This window comes from Cotesia glomerata, linkage group LG4 (assembly GCF_020080835.1).
Source record: "Cotesia glomerata isolate CgM1 linkage group LG4, MPM_Cglom_v2.3, whole genome shotgun sequence".
In the NCBI taxonomy this organism is placed as follows: Eukaryota; Metazoa; Arthropoda; class Insecta; order Hymenoptera; family Braconidae; genus Cotesia; species Cotesia glomerata.
The window spans coordinates 13,965,218-13,982,883 of NC_058161.1; the positions used below are offsets into that span (position 1 = coordinate 13,965,218).

General features: G+C 37.5%; 3 protein-coding genes across 3 annotated transcripts; 1 reads left to right on the forward strand and 2 right to left on the reverse strand.

Annotated features, from left to right (window-relative positions):
• The first annotated feature begins 888 nt into the window (after nucleotides 1–888).
• Nucleotides 889–7,275, forward strand: LOC123263655 (serine proteinase stubble). The gene is made up of 7 exons (XM_044726567.1): nucleotides 889–1,204; nucleotides 4,048–4,508; nucleotides 4,569–4,729; nucleotides 5,077–5,266; nucleotides 5,364–5,818; nucleotides 6,390–6,813; nucleotides 7,065–7,275. Exons 2-7 carry the CDS (start codon nucleotides 4,056–4,058, stop codon nucleotides 7,221–7,223), a joined length of 1,842 nt encoding a protein of 613 aa, XP_044582502.1. The 5' UTR covers nucleotides 889–1,204; nucleotides 4,048–4,055; the 3' UTR covers nucleotides 7,224–7,275.
• Nucleotides 7,276–7,347: 72 nt separating this feature from the next.
• On the reverse strand, nucleotides 7,348–10,949 carry LOC123263656. The gene is made up of 5 exons (XM_044726568.1): nucleotides 10,486–10,949; nucleotides 9,907–10,429; nucleotides 8,624–8,934; nucleotides 8,202–8,535; nucleotides 7,348–7,526 (listed from the first exon to the last, which is right to left on the reverse strand). Exons 1-5 carry the CDS (start codon nucleotides 10,813–10,815, stop codon nucleotides 7,396–7,398), a joined length of 1,629 nt encoding a protein of 542 aa, XP_044582503.1. The 5' UTR covers nucleotides 10,816–10,949; the 3' UTR covers nucleotides 7,348–7,395.
• A 38-nt stretch (nucleotides 10,950–10,987) lies between these two features.
• LOC123263650 (ionotropic receptor 93a) lies at nucleotides 10,988–17,531 on the reverse strand. Its single transcript, XM_044726550.1, has 10 exons — nucleotides 17,161–17,531; nucleotides 16,905–17,096; nucleotides 16,735–16,830; nucleotides 15,553–16,253; nucleotides 15,252–15,497; nucleotides 14,197–14,364; nucleotides 13,908–14,141; nucleotides 13,168–13,835; nucleotides 11,261–11,424; nucleotides 10,988–11,194 (listed from the first exon to the last, which is right to left on the reverse strand). Exons 1-10 carry the CDS (start codon nucleotides 17,258–17,260, stop codon nucleotides 11,097–11,099), a joined length of 2,667 nt encoding a protein of 888 aa, XP_044582485.1. The 5' UTR covers nucleotides 17,261–17,531; the 3' UTR covers nucleotides 10,988–11,096.
• Nucleotides 17,532–17,666: the final 135 nt, after the last annotated feature.

The window sequence follows — 17,666 nt, forward strand, 5'->3', positions numbered from 1 at the left end:
GAATATCAAATTAACCAGGTTTTTATAGCCTAAGGATACCTTTAGGGTGTTTAACGTGTCCAACTTACCCTTTTAAGGTTCGCACGGTCAAAATTTGCTCTTATCGCAATTCCGCATGTAAAAATCTTAGTTTTCTTTTAATTTAAAACAAAACGGCTAACTTTTTTTCAGAAAAAATCGCAAAAAATGCAAAATCACGGAAATCGAATTTGGACGATTTTTGGAAATTAAAAATTTTTTTGATTGTTTATCCATCAGTGGGCTTAGAAATCAGCCCTGCATAAAAATAATTCGCTGTGCGAAAGAATGAGACCGGTGGAATATCAAATTAGCCGGGTTTTGATAGCCTTAGGATACCTTTTGCATGTTTATAGTGTCCAACTTGCCTCGAAATCACTTTTTGGCAAAAGTTGCGCTTATAAATCATTTAACACGTGGAAAACAAACTTCTCTGAGACTGCAAAGCAAATTGACCGACTTTTTCCGCGAAAAAATCCCAAAAAACACGAAATCACAATTAACGAATTTCACAAATTCGGAAAGTTTCGTAACTTTAAATGCATGTAAACTTCAGAAATCGTTATTGAGATAATGACCATAACCGTTAGACATCAATTTCCCCAGTGACCTTGTAATAACATATTCCACCGGAAGTGCAATAGATATTCTCCGTGATATTTAAAATTGAAATAGTATCTGATATTGTTTTACTGGACATAAACCGCGAATTGGTCCCGATCCCGGTGACCTTGAATCTTGTGGGCATTGGAGACCTCTCTGGGCGTATAATGGCCTCGTACTTAAACAGGAAGGAGGAAGAAGCAGTAAGTAGTAAGTAAGTAAGTAAGTATAGTGTTTACTTGAGTGTGTGTTGTGTGACGGAGGACCGAGGACGGTCGTCTCGCCGACTGTTGAGGGGCCCCGGACCCTTTCCCTCTCCAGATGCCCCTTTCGCGACCCCACTCTTCAAGGCAGAAGTGCCAGAAGACACAACTCAGTTTCCTGAGCGCGTGAGACCACGTTCATTCCTGGTCAGTACTCCGGATGGTCGTTTGTTAATTTTTATTTAAGAGTGATGATTTTCGTACCTGTAATTCGTATTATTCGCGGGTGCTGTGTTTAAATAATTATTTTGGGGATTGGGTTAAAAATTTTTAGTGAGTGGAATGAACAGATAATAGCAGAATAATATCACGCATATGGGGTAATTATAATTAATTATTATTAATATAATTTATTACTATCATTAATATTAATTTGTATTGTTATGAAGACTGTTAGTAATTAACAAATGATTACTTTGTAAAGACAATCCGCGAATATGTGTCACTTTTTACGATACACCGGATTGCGGTGGCCGTTGCGGTGCCCGTGGCCTCGAACCCCATAACACTGAGGCCCGTTTAAACAAAGACAGACGTTAGAGAGTATGAGATACATTAAATAAATAAAATAAAAACCATCTACGCATCTACAGACAATCGTCCCAGTTTCACGATACTTTTTTATCTCACATACCCAATTGTACTTTTAACCCACTATCCATCTATATTCTCAGTCCTGATTGCCCTAAGATTCTTAGAAACACGCTTACTAGGCCTCGAGACCCAAAAAAAAACCCGGAACAAAACGCCCACTGCCGCAAAAAAACCCCGATTAGGCAATCTAAGGATATCTTCAATTCTTATACCTGGCCCAACTTACCCTTCCAGGCTCGCAAGGTCTATACTTGCACTGTTCCTATTTCTGCAAGCTAAGAACTAGGTTTTATTGAAATTGGCAGAAAATTCGAGTAGTTTTTCTTGAAAAAAATCGCAAAAAATGCAAAATTACGGAAATCAAATTTGGACGATTTTTGGAAATTTTGAATTTTTTTGATTGTTTATCCATCAGGGGGTTTAACAATCAGCCCTGCATAAAAATAATTCACTGTGCGAAAGAATTAGACCGGTAGAATATCAAATTAGCCGGGTTTTGATAGCCTAAGGATACCTTTAGGGTGTTTAACGTGTCTAACTTACCCTTTTAAGGTTCGCACGGTCAAAATTACCTCTTATCGCAATTTTGCATGTAGAAATCTTGGTTTTTTCTTAATTTAAAGCAAAACGGCAAATTTTTTCTCAGAAAAAATCGCAAAAAATGCAAAATCACGTAATTCGAATTTGGACGATTTTTGGAAATTTTGAATTTTTTTGATTGCTTATCCATCAGGGGGCTTAAAAATCAGCCCTGCATAAAAATAATTCACTAAGCAAATGAATGGTACTGATAGAAATTAAACTTATCCCGGTTTCAATAGCCTAAGGATATCTTTTATATGTTTATCGTGTCCAACTTACCCTTCTAAGGTTTGGAAGGTCAAAATTCGCACTTATCTTAAATCTTTACGTGGGAAACTATGTTCTCTGTTGCTTCAAAGCGAATCGACACACTTTTTCCCGTAATAAATCCCAAAAAACATGAAATCACAATCTTCGAATTGAAAGGTACTTGGGGATTTCTTAGTTATTCTCAGTGTTTATGCTTAATATGGATTTATATGCATACTCATAAGCATATCCACACGCTGTAGCCTCTACAGAGGTACCGCTTACATATATATATTATATACATATATATGTAAGATATAATTCCCAGTTGCGTATAACCCTCTCGCTTTTCCCGTTATATTTCTCGTATAACCGCGCCCGTAAAACCTAACACTAAGTAGCCGAGTATCTCTCAGCAAGTGCACTCTTATCAGGATCAAATCACCTAAATATCACTTGATATGTATACGTATAAATATATAAATAAACAATAATGTCAACGTTTAGATTAATTGACGGGCTTAAGAAAGGGATTTGTTACGGTTATTTTAATCCTTGGTATAACTACTATTGAATTAACACAATAACAGACGAGTTACCATTGTCATGAATTTAACACAGTTGTCTAAATCCCTTCACGGTTATATTAACACCGGATAATACGATAAATAATAATAATAATAATAATAATAATAAGATTAACGCGCTAACAACGCGGTGACTGTTAAGAGATATCTAGATCAGTTAAGATATCACTTGATGATTAATACATCAACAGAGCTCTACAAAGCGAGCTAAGCTAAACCGTTTTTAATTAAACGGAATCGGTGGTATTAGGTCAGACGATTCGATTCGATTCCCAAGCAAGCTCGTCGAAATCTCAGGCAATCTTCAATTATCATTTTCATACCATTGCGAATTATTATTGGCCCAACTTACCCCCCAGGGGATTTGGTAATCAAAATAGCCCCAGTATATCATATAACATGCATAAAACTAGCTTTAAAGAAAAACGATGCACTTTTTTTAAGAAAAAAACGCAAAAAATGCAAAATCACGGAAAACAGATTTGGACGATTTTTGGAAATTTTGGAATTTTTGGATTGTTTATCCATCAGTAGGCTTAGAAATCAGCCCTGCATAAAAATAATTCGCTGTGCTAAAGAAATAGATCGGTGGAATATCAATTTAGCCGGGTTTTGATAGCCTAAGGATACCTTTAAGGTGTTTAACCTGTCCAACTTACCCTTTTAAGGTTCACACGGTCAAAATTTCCTCTTATCACAAATCTTCGAGTAGAAAACTCGGTTTTCTCTTAATTTAAAGCAAAACGATCGACTTTTTCTCCGAAAAAATTGCAAAAAATGCAAAATCACGTAATTTGAATTTGGACTTTTGAATTTTGGAAATTTTGAATTTTTTTTTATTGTTTATCCATCAGGGGACTTAGAAATCAGCCTTGCATAAAAATAATTCACTACGCGAACGAATTATACCGGTAGAATATTAAATTATCTGAGTTTTGATAACTTAAGGATACCTTTTGCGTGTTTATCGTGTCCAACTTGCCTCGAAATGACTTTTTGGCCAAAGTAGTGCTTGTAAATCGTTTATTCCGTGAAAAACAAAATTCCCTTAGACTGCAAAACAAATCGGCCGATTTTTCCCCCGAAAAAATCCTAAAAAACACAAAATCACAATTAACGAATTGATAAAATTCATTGATAACCATTTTTAGGAACCAGGATGCGGTGGATAGGTTACGTGGCCACGATTCTCTGGTGGTCGAGCGTCGTTACCTGTCTAAGCACCTTGAACCGAGGTCACAGCTACAAAATAACTCCAAAGCCGTGTTTAGTGGCTGGAAAAATTCAGGGGACCTGTATGTTTGTATGGGAGTGCATAAAGTCTCAGGGTACTCACCTGGGGGTCTGCGTCGACACCTTCATGTTCGGGAGCTGCTGTGTCCATAACAACCAAACAAACCCTTCTTCCACCACTCCATCTTCAACTTCAACTTCAGCCTTGACAATTACCACCAGACGGCCTAGTAACAGGCCAAAAAGGCCCTCGGAGTTCCAGTTCCCCGCGAGGCTTCCCGATGACGGCAAGAACCAGATGGTCGAGGAAGACCCAACGAGGCAGCCGTTTTCCCAGACTAGCCAACCGGATCCGGATCCAGAAGAGAATCTTATTAATGTGAGTACAAACTTTCTAGTCATTGAACTTTTGATTAATTTGTCTTTTTTATTTATTTAGGAGAGAGATCAGATTACTTCCGCTTCTGGGGACTCTATTCGCACTGAAAAGCCTTGGACCAACCCTACCTTCCCTAAAACTGGGAGTTTTGGGTATGATAGGCCTAATTTTGTCTCCAAACCGGAAGCTAAGCCAGTCAAAATTTGGACGACGACTCCTAGGTAAGATTTCTTTAATTTTCACCTTATTTATTGGTCCTAAAAATAAAAATTCTATACAGAAATTGTAGGAAATTTAATTCCCTACAACTTTTGTTTGAAACTTTTTTTTGTTGGACCAATAATAAAGCCAGAATTTAAATTTTAAAAATAACCTACTGGTTGAAGAAAGATTTGACCTTGAAATTTCGAATTGAAATTCTGGCGAAAATATCAAAAATACGGAAAAATTATAAGAGACATTTTTTGTAGGAAATTTTATTTCCTATATTTTTTGTTTAAAAGGTTTTTTAGTAGGACCAATATTTTTCCCAGAAATTAATTTTAAAATAAGTACTAATTATTTTCAGCACGGAAACAGTCCATTGGACAATAACAACAGAGCCAGCGTTTATAACAAAAAATAAACCAACAAGCCGGCCATCAATATGGTCATCATCATGGACGACAACGGGGCATCGACCTTGGCCGAGTGACAGCGACCGGGTTGCTGATGATGAAGACCAAAATCTTCCCTTGACGGATCCGCCGCCCACATATGTAAGACACATAACTTTTTTACCTTACTTTCCAATAAACTAGTTAGAAAATAAACGCTTTCTCAAGATAACTAATCCGTTTTCTCCTTCCTATTTAGCACAAGCCAATGTCGCATCCGCCATCATCATCATCATCATCGATATCTTCTTCCCAGAGCCATTACATCACAACAGCGGACAAACCGACCCGCAGAAAAACCCCTCCTCCCAGAATAGCGACTACTTTGACTTCCACGCTGCCTTCCTCGACCACAGCGCCATCTACCACTTCAACTTCTTCAACTTCAACTCCGCCTTCTACGACCAGGAAGTACCAGGGCTCAGTTCCGACAGTTTCCGCTGCGGAAAGCCGGCACGGCCAGTGTGGCGTGCCTCCTCTTTTTCCCCGCCCCGAGACTCGGATTGTCGGTGGCAAGGATGCACATTTTGGGAGGTGGCCTTGGCAGGTCAGTGTCAGGAGGACCTCGTTTTTCGGGTTTTCGAGCACTCATCGCTGCGGGGGCGCTGTTTTGAACGAAAACTGGATCGCTACTGCTGGACACTGTGTTGACGAGTGAGTCTTTTTGGGGTTTTGTTACTCTAGCGACCTAGATCTTTTAATTCTGAAGAAAATGAGTACCCACACTTGATACTTAGTCAGGTTGATTGGTAATCAAAATCGCGTTAATAATTTGTTAAATGATCTATAGATCATTAATCAAATTCGACTGGCGGCTGATTGACTCGTGAGACGGGTCATTTTACTCGGGAGTTAGAGGAGATTAATAATTTATTGTTAGTTTAATTTTAAAAAATTATCTTGATCCATTAATCACTTCATTAATCATTAATAAAAAAAAAAAGTTTTGCTTTTTTTAAAATTATTAGTACAGCGACCTAGATTTTTAAATCCTGATTAAAATTAGTACCTACAACCCTTATTGATTAATATTTGTTCCTACCAAAAAGAACATTACTAATTTCCCAAATGATCTATAGATCATTAACCAATATGGCGCTGTAATCGACCCGTAGCCAAACTATATCATGCGTATACTCATTTTAAAGCTCTTGAACACCGCTTTTCAAATTTCTCTATTCCAAGTCTCTAAAAAATTTCTATTGACAAATATTTAACATTCTAGCCTGCTGACCTCACAAATCAGGATCCGCGTGGGCGACTACGACTTCTCGAGCGTCCAGGAGCGACTTCCTTACGTTGAACGCGGAATCGCCAAGAAGGTAGTGCATCCGAAGTACAACTTTTTCACATACGAGTACGATTTGGCGCTAGTGAGGCTAGAGACCTCATTAGTCTTCGCTCCTCATATATCTCCGATATGTCTTCCGGCGACTGACGACCTTTTGGTGGGAGAAAACGCAACCGTTACCGGCTGGGGGCGTCTTTCTGAAGGAGGTACTCTACCATCGGTATTGCAGGAAGTCTCAGTACCGATTGTCAGTAATGATAAGTGCAAGAGCATGTTTTTAAGGGCTGGGAGGCATGAATTTATTCCGGATATTTTTCTTTGCGCTGGATATGAAAATGGCGGACAAGATTCTTGCCAGGTAAGACAAAATTTTTTTTTTGTTTGAGACAATTTTTTTTTTGTTTTGAGAAACAATTTTTTTTTTTTAATTTATATTTTTAATTTTTTTTTTTTTTTTTTTTTTTTTTTTAATTTTTTTTTTTTTTTTTTTTTTTTTTTTTTTTTTTTTTTTTTTTTTTTTTTTTTTTAAATTAAATATAGTCATGTGGGTACTTAAATTAAAGCTAATAAAATTTTGAACACAAAAATAATAAAAAAAATTTTTTTCAGGGTGATTCTGGGGGACCACTCCAAGTCCGAGGTAAAGACGGCCGATATTTCCTGGCCGGAATAATATCCTGGGGAATCGGCTGCGCCGAAGCAAATCTCCCGGGTGTTTGCACTAGAATATCAAAGTTCGTCCCTTGGATACTTAAAAATGTCACATAAAAATAATTATTTAATTTAATTAATTTAACAGGATAAGGTTTATTTATAAATTTAATAAATATAAATACTCTAGGATATTTATAATTTAAATAATCTTTAATTTTATTTTGTATAACGTTGTACACTTATCAATAATATATACCAAAACAATATTAGAACAAATTTTAATTGATTATATAATCCGCGAGTTAAGCGGGTCGTTAATGCGCCCGGCAATCAAAGACACCGAGGTCTCGGTGTCGATTATGAAAAATACAAACGGACGATTTGCGATGAAAGGAATTGGCTCAGTCCGAGGATTTCCTGAAATTAATTATTTGTTTTATTTTTTTTAGTTAAGACGAAATGAAGAATTTCTAGGGTGGAGGAAAGAGGTTGGCATTTTTATTAAATTACTATGATAGAACTGGAATTTTTATTACTGAAGAAATATGTGTGGGATTGTTTTGGTTAAAATATTTTATATGATATGTCATCTAATGGCGTTGTTTTAAATTTAATGAAAAATTTTTTTTTCTATCAAAAAAAATTTTTTTCTGGAGAAAATTTTGAAAAGAAATTTTAAAAAACACTTTTTTTGTAAGAAGTTTTGGATAAACTTTTTTTTTATAAATTTTGGAAAAGTTCTGGAAATTAAAAAAAAAAATTTTTTCCATGAATTTTGGAAAAATTCTGGCAATTTGGACATTTTGGTTAAAGTTTTTTCTTAATGAATTTTGGAAAAATTTTGGAAATTTTGGAAAAACTCTTTTCTACAAATTTTGGAAAATTCTAGAAATCTGGAAAAATTCTAGAAATTTGGATATTTTGGAAAAACTATTTCCTCCATGATTTTTTGAAATTTTGGAAAAAATAATTTTTTTCCAAATTTTGAATAGTTTCATTTTTGGAAAAAATTAAAAAAAAATTTTTTTTTAAGAAAATTTGAAGTTTTTTTGAAAAAAAATTCAACTTGTAACCTTCAAAACATCAACTTACCCTTCTGAGTATCATTAGCGCCATCTGGTTCAAAGTTCCTAATGTTAACCCCAATACTCTGATGAACATCCCTGGCATAAACTCCCAAATCCGGAGTCATTATACTCAAATCAGCTGCCCTGGGTTCAAAAGCGTCAACAATGCCCAATTTCTGAAGCCATCCTGTCAAAGTTACAAATCCTTTCAACATAAACGACGGAATAGCGGCCTTGATCCAACATGGCGTCAAGGCTTGCCTAAGCTTCCTCAATTTGACCCTAGAGGCCCTCAGAGTCTTCACCAGAGTCTCTACATCCGAATCAGGGAGTAGAATTACTACTGTATACCTCGGGTCCTGAAATATAAATGAACTTCACTCTTCCCTCACTCTAACTATTAACTCCCCACTCCTCTTTTTCATTTTCTTGCTCAAAAAAACTTACATCAAGTGGAAATTCCACGGCAGCTGTTCCTAAAGTTGGAAAGTAACAAAATGGAAGCACTGTTGTGTACATTATTGTTGATAGTGAAGTTTCATCGACTCCGTCGGTAAAGAAGTTTAGCTCCGAAGGTCTAAAGGCGGAGGTGTCAGTATCTAATGATATTCCGTCGGGGTCTAAAGATGGCTGCCAGGGAGTAATAGGTAACCAGTTTTGGTAATCTGGGTTTGTTCTTCGGTGTCTTATTGGTTGGAAAGGTGGTAAAGTAGATTGAAGTGGGGGTAGAGAAAATTTATCTGATTTAGAAGGTCCAGCTGTTGACAAAGAAGATTAGAATCATGATAAAAATACATTGATAAGTAGATTAAGAAAATTGATATGCCGGTAAGAAAGATTAGTGTATTAATAATAGAGATAGTGTGTTGATAAAGAAGATTATAATGCTGATAAAATAGATTAGAGTGAAGATAAGAAATATTATTGATGTTAAAGATTGATTTTATAATAAGAAAGATTGTAGTGTTGGTTAAGAAGACTTATATGCTAGTAGAAAAAATTTATCTGCCGATAAGGAAGATTGGTGTTGCAATTACGAGGATTAGCGTGTTGGTGAGGAAGTTTATAATATTAATGAAATAAATTAGAGTGAAATTAAGGAATATTATTGACAATAAAGATTGGTGTGATGATAAAGAAGATTATAGGGTCGATAAAGGAGGCTTATAGAAAGATTAGTAAGAAAGAAATAGTGAGAAAGATTAGTGTCTTAATTATGAAGATTAGTGCGTTGACAAAGAAGATTATAATGTTGGTAAAGGAGGTAAGTAACTTCACAATAATAATAACTTCGTTGATAAAGTAGATATCAATCTTGATAAATTATATGATAAGGAATATTGTTGATAATAAATATTAGTGTGATGGTAAGATAGATTGTAATGTCAAGAACGAAGATTTATGTGCTACCAAAGAAGATTGTCGGTAAGAAAGATTAGTGTCTTGATAATAAAGATTGTGGTGATGACTAGATAGATTGAAGTGTCGATAAAGAAAATTTATGGGTTACTAAAAAAGATTGTTTTGCTGGTAAGAAAGATTAGTGTCTTAATTATGAAGATTAGTGTGTTGATAAGAAAGATTACAATTATAATAAAATTGATCTAGTGTGCAAAGAAGTAACATTGTTGATAATAAAGATTAATATGATAATAAGATAGATTATAGTGTCAATAAAGAAGACTTATGTACCGATGAATAAGATTGATAGGTCGATAAAGAAGATTTACCTGTTGTTAACAATTCATCACCTTCTGTCGACAATTTCCCTAGATCTGCCGATAAAGTAGTAACTTCTACCCCCAACCCCTCACTATCTTCCACACTTCTGCGTTTTCTCCCTCCCACCGTCTGATTCTGAGATTCTATCGACGCTACAGTCGGTTCCATCATAACCAAGCTTGCATTCTCACTTTCCATCATCACAGTCGTCACCTCTGCTTCCATCCTCACTTCTACAGTCGGTATAGAAGTTTGCTCCGTCGGTAACATCGTTGCATTTTCCACTAAACCAGTCAAATTACCTCCTGGACCAGTCTGAGCGTTTAAAACTTCTATTTCTGGGCTAAATGTCGTACTAGTCGTCGTAACTGGTGCGTCTGTTGAATTTACAGCTTCTGTAGTAGTATTAGGCAACGTTGGATTGACTTCAAAGCCATAGAACTTCAGAAGGTCTTCATAATCTTGTCTTAGAGTGACGTCATCGCGGTTTAGCGTCAGTCCACCGAGAAATGCGTTCGCATTTAAGTAACTCTGTAATAAAATCAATAAGATGGTGGCTTAAATCAAAGAGAGGGGGAAGAACTTACCCGAAGTCGGCGATGGATGTCTCTGAGGCCGATTCTAGTGACCTGTTTGTCCTGCGGAAGGTGCAACACTTGCGCTATCTGGCGTCTAGTAGCTCCAGCTGAGGCCTCATAGAGGGCAGCAAGGACGAATGCCAATCCAGTGGGGGAAAATGCGACGTTGCCGTGGGGATGGGGGGAGTAGCAGCTTAAAATCTTGACACCCAGGTCGTTGATGACGTCAGTCATCAAATTTACGGGGGTTTCTTCAATTGGGAAGGAGTGAGGGTAAGATTCACTGGTTAAGGTTCCAATTAGTAGAATTAGGACCACGGAACCTAATTTTAAGTTCATTTTGGCGCTAAGGTGTTAAAGTTTAAACTTAAGAATAAAAAACAGTGTTAGATCTTCGGAATCTCACAACAGACTGAATTGTAAATACTTAATTTAAGAAATAAGAGAAGGGTATGTTGCCTTGTGAGAAAAATCACTTATATAATAATAATAAATATAATTCTTTATTTGTTTGTTAATTCACACGGTTGAGATACTCCGTCTGTTTAAAATAAATAATTAAATTTTTATATACTAAAGATTGTTTGTTAAGTAATCAGCAATTACTATCTCTTGAGTGATCATTCAAGAAAAGGACGGATTAAGTTACGCTCTTTGTTTAACTTTCGGTGTTGTTGGTAGAACTCTGAGAGCAAGGCTATACTGCCTGTTAAATAGCCTGTGAAATTGATTCTTAGAATTAAGATCTAGTTGGAGGTATTGGGAGGAATTGGAAGGAACTTACCGATAAATAGTACGAAAAATATTCCTTGCATGTCGTAAAAGTCTACTTGGTGGTTTGAGGTTTCTTGGTTTTCCATTTTGTCATCGGAACACTCGTCGCTGGGGTTGGGGAGCCAGTCTTCGAGCCATTTGTTTATTAAGCCTGATTCTTGCATTCTTTGTAGCCTGGAACAGTAATAGGAACTCTAGGAACCATAATAGGAACTCTAGGAACTTAAGAAACTGAAATAAAACACTAGGAACTGTAAAAAGACGTTTAGGACCTAAGGGATCGAAATAAGAACATGAGGAACTATGAGAAGAACCATAGGAACTTTAGTTACTATAAAAGGAACACTAGAAACCATAATAAAGATGATAAGGACTAGGGGGACCATAATAAAAACAATAGGAACTCCAAAAACTAAAAAAAGGAACTTTTGGGGGTATTAATAAAAACAATGAGAACTTTAGGAACCATAATAAGAACAATAGAAACTTGAGGAACTATAATGAAAACCATAGGAACTCTAGGAACTATAATAAGAGCTGTAAGAACTTTAGGGATCTAAATTATAACATCAGGAACTATTAGGGGATCCGTGGGAACTCTAGGAACAAAGAAAAAAAACACTAGGAACCAAATAAGCGTATATAACAAGTCTCAAAACCATAATAAGAACAATAGGAACTTTAGGAACCACAAAAGAACTTTAAGGGTCATAATCAAAACCATAGGAATTCTGGGGGCCTAAATAAGAACAATAGGAACTTTAGGAACCACAAAAGAACACTAGGAACCATAATGAGAACAATAAGAACTCTGAGGACCATCATAAGAATCATAAGAATTGAAAAAACCTTAGGGATCGAAATAATAGTATCAGGAACCACTAGGAGAACCATAGGAACTCCAGAAACAAAGAAAGGAACAGTAGGAACCATTATAAGAATCAAAGAAATTAATAAATATAAGAACCATAATAAGAACAATAGGAACACCAGGAACTAAAAAAGGAACTTAAGGGGCCAGAGTAAAAATCAAAGGAACTCTAGGGGCCTCAATAAGAACAATAGGAACCACAAAGAAATACTAGGAACCATAATGAGAATAATAGGAACCAAAATAAGAACAATAGGAACTCTAGGGACGATATTAAGAGCTTTAAGGACTTTAGGGATCGAAATAAGAACATCAGTGACAATTACAAAAACCATAGGAAATCTAGAAATCAAGAACGGAATTCTAGGAACTATAGTCAGAACAATAAGAACTCTAGGAAACATAATAAGAACAATTGGAACATCAGGAACTAAAAAAGGAATTTCAGGGGCCATCATAAGAACTCTAAGAATGTTAATAAGACCTGTAAGACCATAAAGATGAAAAAGGAAGATTAGGAACCATTCCAAGAACCACTGAAACGCCAGGAACCTTCATAGGAACAACAGGAACCATAGTAAGAATAATAGGAACAACAGGAATTGAAAAAGAACTTTAAGGGCCATAATAAAAGCCATAGAAACTGTAGGAACCAAAAGAGAAACATTTGGAACCATAATTAGAACAATAGGAACTCTATGAACCATAATAAGAACCATAAGGACTCTAATAAGACCTGTAGAAGCCATTAAGATAAGAAAAGAACATCAGGAACCATTCTAAGAACCATTGGAACACCAGGAACCTTTATAGGAACAGCCAGAACGATATTAAGAACAATAGGAATCTTAGGAACCAGAAAATAAGGATGAGGAACCATAATAAAGACCATAGGAACGCTAGGAACCATAAAAAGAACCAAAAGGTACTACTTCAAGGACACTTTGGAACACAATAGGAACAAAAGAAAACATAATAAGGATTCTAGGAACATTAGGAACAATTGGAACCATAACAAGACCCATAAAAATCCTAATAAAACTTACTGATGATCAATAATACCCAAATAAGGGCTCTTTCTAGGAACAGCAAGCGCAATGGGTTCCACGAGTTCCAGAACATTGGTTCCAATAGAAAAGAAGCAGGTTCCAAAGTTATTCTGCTGGTTTCTCTGTGAAATCCTGAGCGCAGTAGTCCAGTCAATCATCACGTGTCCCCTGCCCTTGACCTTGTCAACATTTTCATTGTAACTAGCCGTTTCATGAAAGCTAGCATGCCCATCAAACTCAGGAAGGAGCTGCTGAAAGTCGCTGATCTTCAGAAAATTCTCTAGCAGACTTCCAGCAGGAATGCTCCAGGTGAACTCTTCCCTCCTAGCTAGCAGGTCATCAACAGTGTTGACAGCTGGATCCATCCTTGGGAAGGTCAAGAAAGCTACCAGAGTTCCTGAGTAAGTAGCTACGATGATCATCACCACCAACCACCAGGTTCCGACAATCAGCCTGGCGCCATCTGTTGACGGAAGATGCATTCCACCTTGCTGGAGCAGGGCTCCGTAGATGTACCAGATGCACCTAGATGGCGATCCTAGGCCCAGCATCTCCGTTGACTCTGGATTCCTCGTCTGCTCGTCGGCTTTGCGAGGACTCAGAGCGTGGACGAAGTACAGGGCTGGTCCCACCAGGACTATCGATGACGCAAGACACGCCCAGGCCTGGAACCAAGTCAGGAGATCAAAATCCACCTGGAAGAACTTCCTCATCAAGATCAAGCAACAAAAACTTACTTCGTTGGAAAACGGAGATGCGAACAGTAACGTCCTGGTCATTGTTTTCGGCCTTGGAGCAAGGATCCCGTAGCTCTGGCTGGTGATCACCCGAGTGAAGTTGATGTTCTTCTCGTTCACGTACATGCTGGTTGCGAAGGAACACGCCGCCATCATCACCTTGCCGGTTCTTACCAGGTCTGTTAAGGCTGCTGGGACCTTATCGGCTGCTGACATTGCTGAGTTCTTTGGATCCTGGAAGATTGCTAAAGAATTATGATGAAGGAAGGACAAGGTGAGGTACACTTACACTTTTGGCTAGCATTGATTCTGCTGGGACTTCAATGACGAGGTATTTTATTGTGAAGTTTAGATTCTTAGATAGTTCGTTCAGGATGTTGATCATTAGTCCGTCCCAATGGGATTTGGTGTTGAAATGGTCGTCAGTTTCGATAATTTCGAACTGCCATGGTGGATTCTGGAAAAAAATAGTTGGAAATGACAAGGAACATCATGGACTAGGTTAAAAACCTCAAGAACTAGGTTAGGAAAGAAAGGAACATCATGGACCAGGTTAAAAGCACAAGGAATATCAAGGACCAGATTCAAAATACCAAGAACTAGGTTAGAAGCACAAAGAATATCAAGGACCAGGTTATAAATATCAAAAACCAGGTTTAGAACATCAAGAACTAGGTTAGGAATAAAAGGAACATCAGGGACCAGGTTAGGAACATCAAGGACCAGGTAAGGAACATCAAAGACTAGGTCTAGAACATCAAGAACTAGGTTGGGAACAGAAGGAACATCAGTGACCAGGTTGGAAATGAAAATAACATCAATAACCAGGTCAAGAACATCATAGACCAGGTTAAAAGCACAATAAATATCAAAGAGTAAGTTAGAAATATCATCGACCAGGTTTAGAACATCAATGACTGGGTTAGGAACAAAAGAAACATCAAGGAACAGATTAGAAGCACAAGGCACACCGAGGACCAGGTTAAAAACATCAATAATCAGGTTGAGAACCTAAGAAACATCAAGGACCAGTTTAGAAACGAAAGGAACATCAAGGACCAGGTTGAGAATGAAAAGAGCATCAAGTACCAGGTTGGAAACGAAAGAAAAATCAAAAACCAGGTTAAAAGCACAAGGAATATCAAGTACTAGGTTAAAAACAGCAAGAGCTAGGTTAGAAGCACAAGGAATGTCAAGTACGAGATTAAGAACATCAAAGACCAAGTTTAGAACATCAAAAAGTAGGTTAGGAACTAAAGGAACTCCAAGAACCAGGTTAAGAACCTAAGGAACCTCAAGGACCAGGTTAAGAACTTAAGGAACATCAAGGACCACGTCACTTACATGATAAGTAGCAATTTCAAGCTCCTTCCCCAAAAACCCAAACTTAGTATGCGGAAAAATAATCTCCACAGCTTCAAATCCAGGATCAGAAGTCCAAAATCCACTTTTCTGAAGCTTAAAGCTTGGTTTCTTGTTTTTGGACATCAATCTACTGCCCCAGGTGATAGCAGAATCCAAGATCCAGGTCAAACAGCTGCTACAAGTGCTCTTCCTACCATTAGACCTTGACTCGTTGTACAATTCATTCTGCAATATCAAACCTTCAATCCTCATCATCATATTCATCATAACCAAAACTCACCTTCATAAAATTAATGATATTCCTGCCCCTGGCTAACTTGTTAATTCCACTGGCTTCATACTCCTCTTCAGTGACACTCTTATACAACTTAAGCTCCTGGTTCAGGACCTTCTCCAACGCGACAGCTAAAGCTCCAACCAGCTCCCTAGCATGGCAGAAAGCCCTAGCGGAGCATTGAGTAGCATTTTTCTTGGTAGAATTGTAAAGGAACGCCAAGTTCTCGCCTTCGTCTAGATAGTCTAGCAGGTAAGACACGTTCCCTTTGTTGTGATCAGCCATATCCGGGATGACAAACAACCACTGGCTCCGAGGATGAAGCAGCCCCAAGGATCTAGCAACCTCAATGATCCAACTGACGAATTTGTGACCCACAATTACTAAGAACTGCTGGTCCTGGGCCTTAGGGCTGGAGAACTTGGTCAAAAGATCACGAATTGATCTCCTGGTGGCTACTTCTGACCTTCCTCGGGTGAATCCTGACAGAGATTGACTCGCAAGACCTAGTTTCTTCGGAAAGTCACTGGAGAACACCTGGATGACCTTGGAGATCGGTTGGTTGCCATCGTGGATGAAGTTGATCCGGTTCCAGTCCAAACTTTGCTCCAGGCGCATGTCAAAAAATATCTGAGGCAGCTCCTCACCAGGATCGACCAGTGGAACTGTTATAGCTTCGCTGATCGGCAACCGGGGGCAATCTAAGTCTAATTAAAATTTTTACGGTCTCTATAATGTAGTTTAGATAGTAGAAATTGATCCAGCGTGAAAAAACGAAGAGTTTGAATACCCACATCGATATATTCGGTGGTAACGCCCGGAGTTTGCATTGCGCATGCGCGAAAAAAGCGCGGGAAAATGTGACATCATTTTCCCGCGCCAAAGTGGGGATAAGCCGAAAAAAACTTTAAACTGCTATAACTCCGGTTCTAATTTGCCGATCGGGACCGGACAAAGTGCGTTGTGTTCGTTAGAATGCCTAAATTCTTGTACAGGGGGTCAATTATTTTAAAAAAATTTTAAGAGTACTTGCAGGTAATTGAAAGTCAAGTATAATTTAATTAAGTTATATCTTTGGTCCAAATGATCAGAATTGGATGAAAAAAAATTTCTGAGGTACTTTAGGAGCTTTTTAAGGTAATTTAGAAAGACTGGAAAGAGAATTAATGTGTTACTTGTGTTAATTACCTGTAATTGCTAAATGCACAAGTTTTTCAGCTCTAGCTCGCTTGAACAACTCCCAAGCAACTTGGCAAGTGGTCACAGACAATAAAATCGTGTAATCTTTAACAAAAGCCGTAAAATAAATGTAATAATGTTGTAATTGTTAAATTTAAAGTCTTTTGTTCTGTAATTACCTTGCTTGAGATTTATTCCAGTGTCTTGCGATAGATGAATAGATAAACCGCTGATATTCATCCGCTCTCGTGCCACTCTGGTAGCCAGGCTGCTGAACGAAGCAACACTCTTTTCATAAGCTTCCATTGTTAGGCTCGGGGACTCTTTCGTCACCACTTTGCGTTCGAAGAACTGCTTCTCGATTACAATTACTGGTAATTAGAATTAAATTAACAAGTCTGGGTCTAGGTCTGGATATATTATTTTAAACTTTACTCATTGTGGCGTTGGTGACCATCAATGATGGAAAATCGTTGACGCAGGTCCCGGATTTTAGGAAAATCAAGGATATCAGTGCTATCAAAGTTAGCTTCATGGTTCTGCTAGTACTGACAGCTCAATCGATGCACGTGAATTTTTTATGCTTCCGGCTTTCAATTATAGATCCAGAGGGGTTGATTAACTGTTGTATTATTCACGTGGTTATCGGTAACGGATTTAATGAAATTGGATATGGATTTATTGAATAATTGAGTCAGTTAAGCTTGTTGCAATCAATTTAGCGAGAATTTTGCCACATCTAGAGGATTGCAGTTCAGTTCCTAAGTTGTAATGTTCCAAAAAAATCACAAAAAAATATAAAAATATACCAATATTTGGATTGATATCATGACTTTTAGGTTCAGTAGGATTAATCGCAAGAATTAAACCAAAAGAGCAATGATTGTTCCATTAATGTTCCTGTTGACTCAAATGATCTTGGTTTGTAGTTTTTTGCAGAT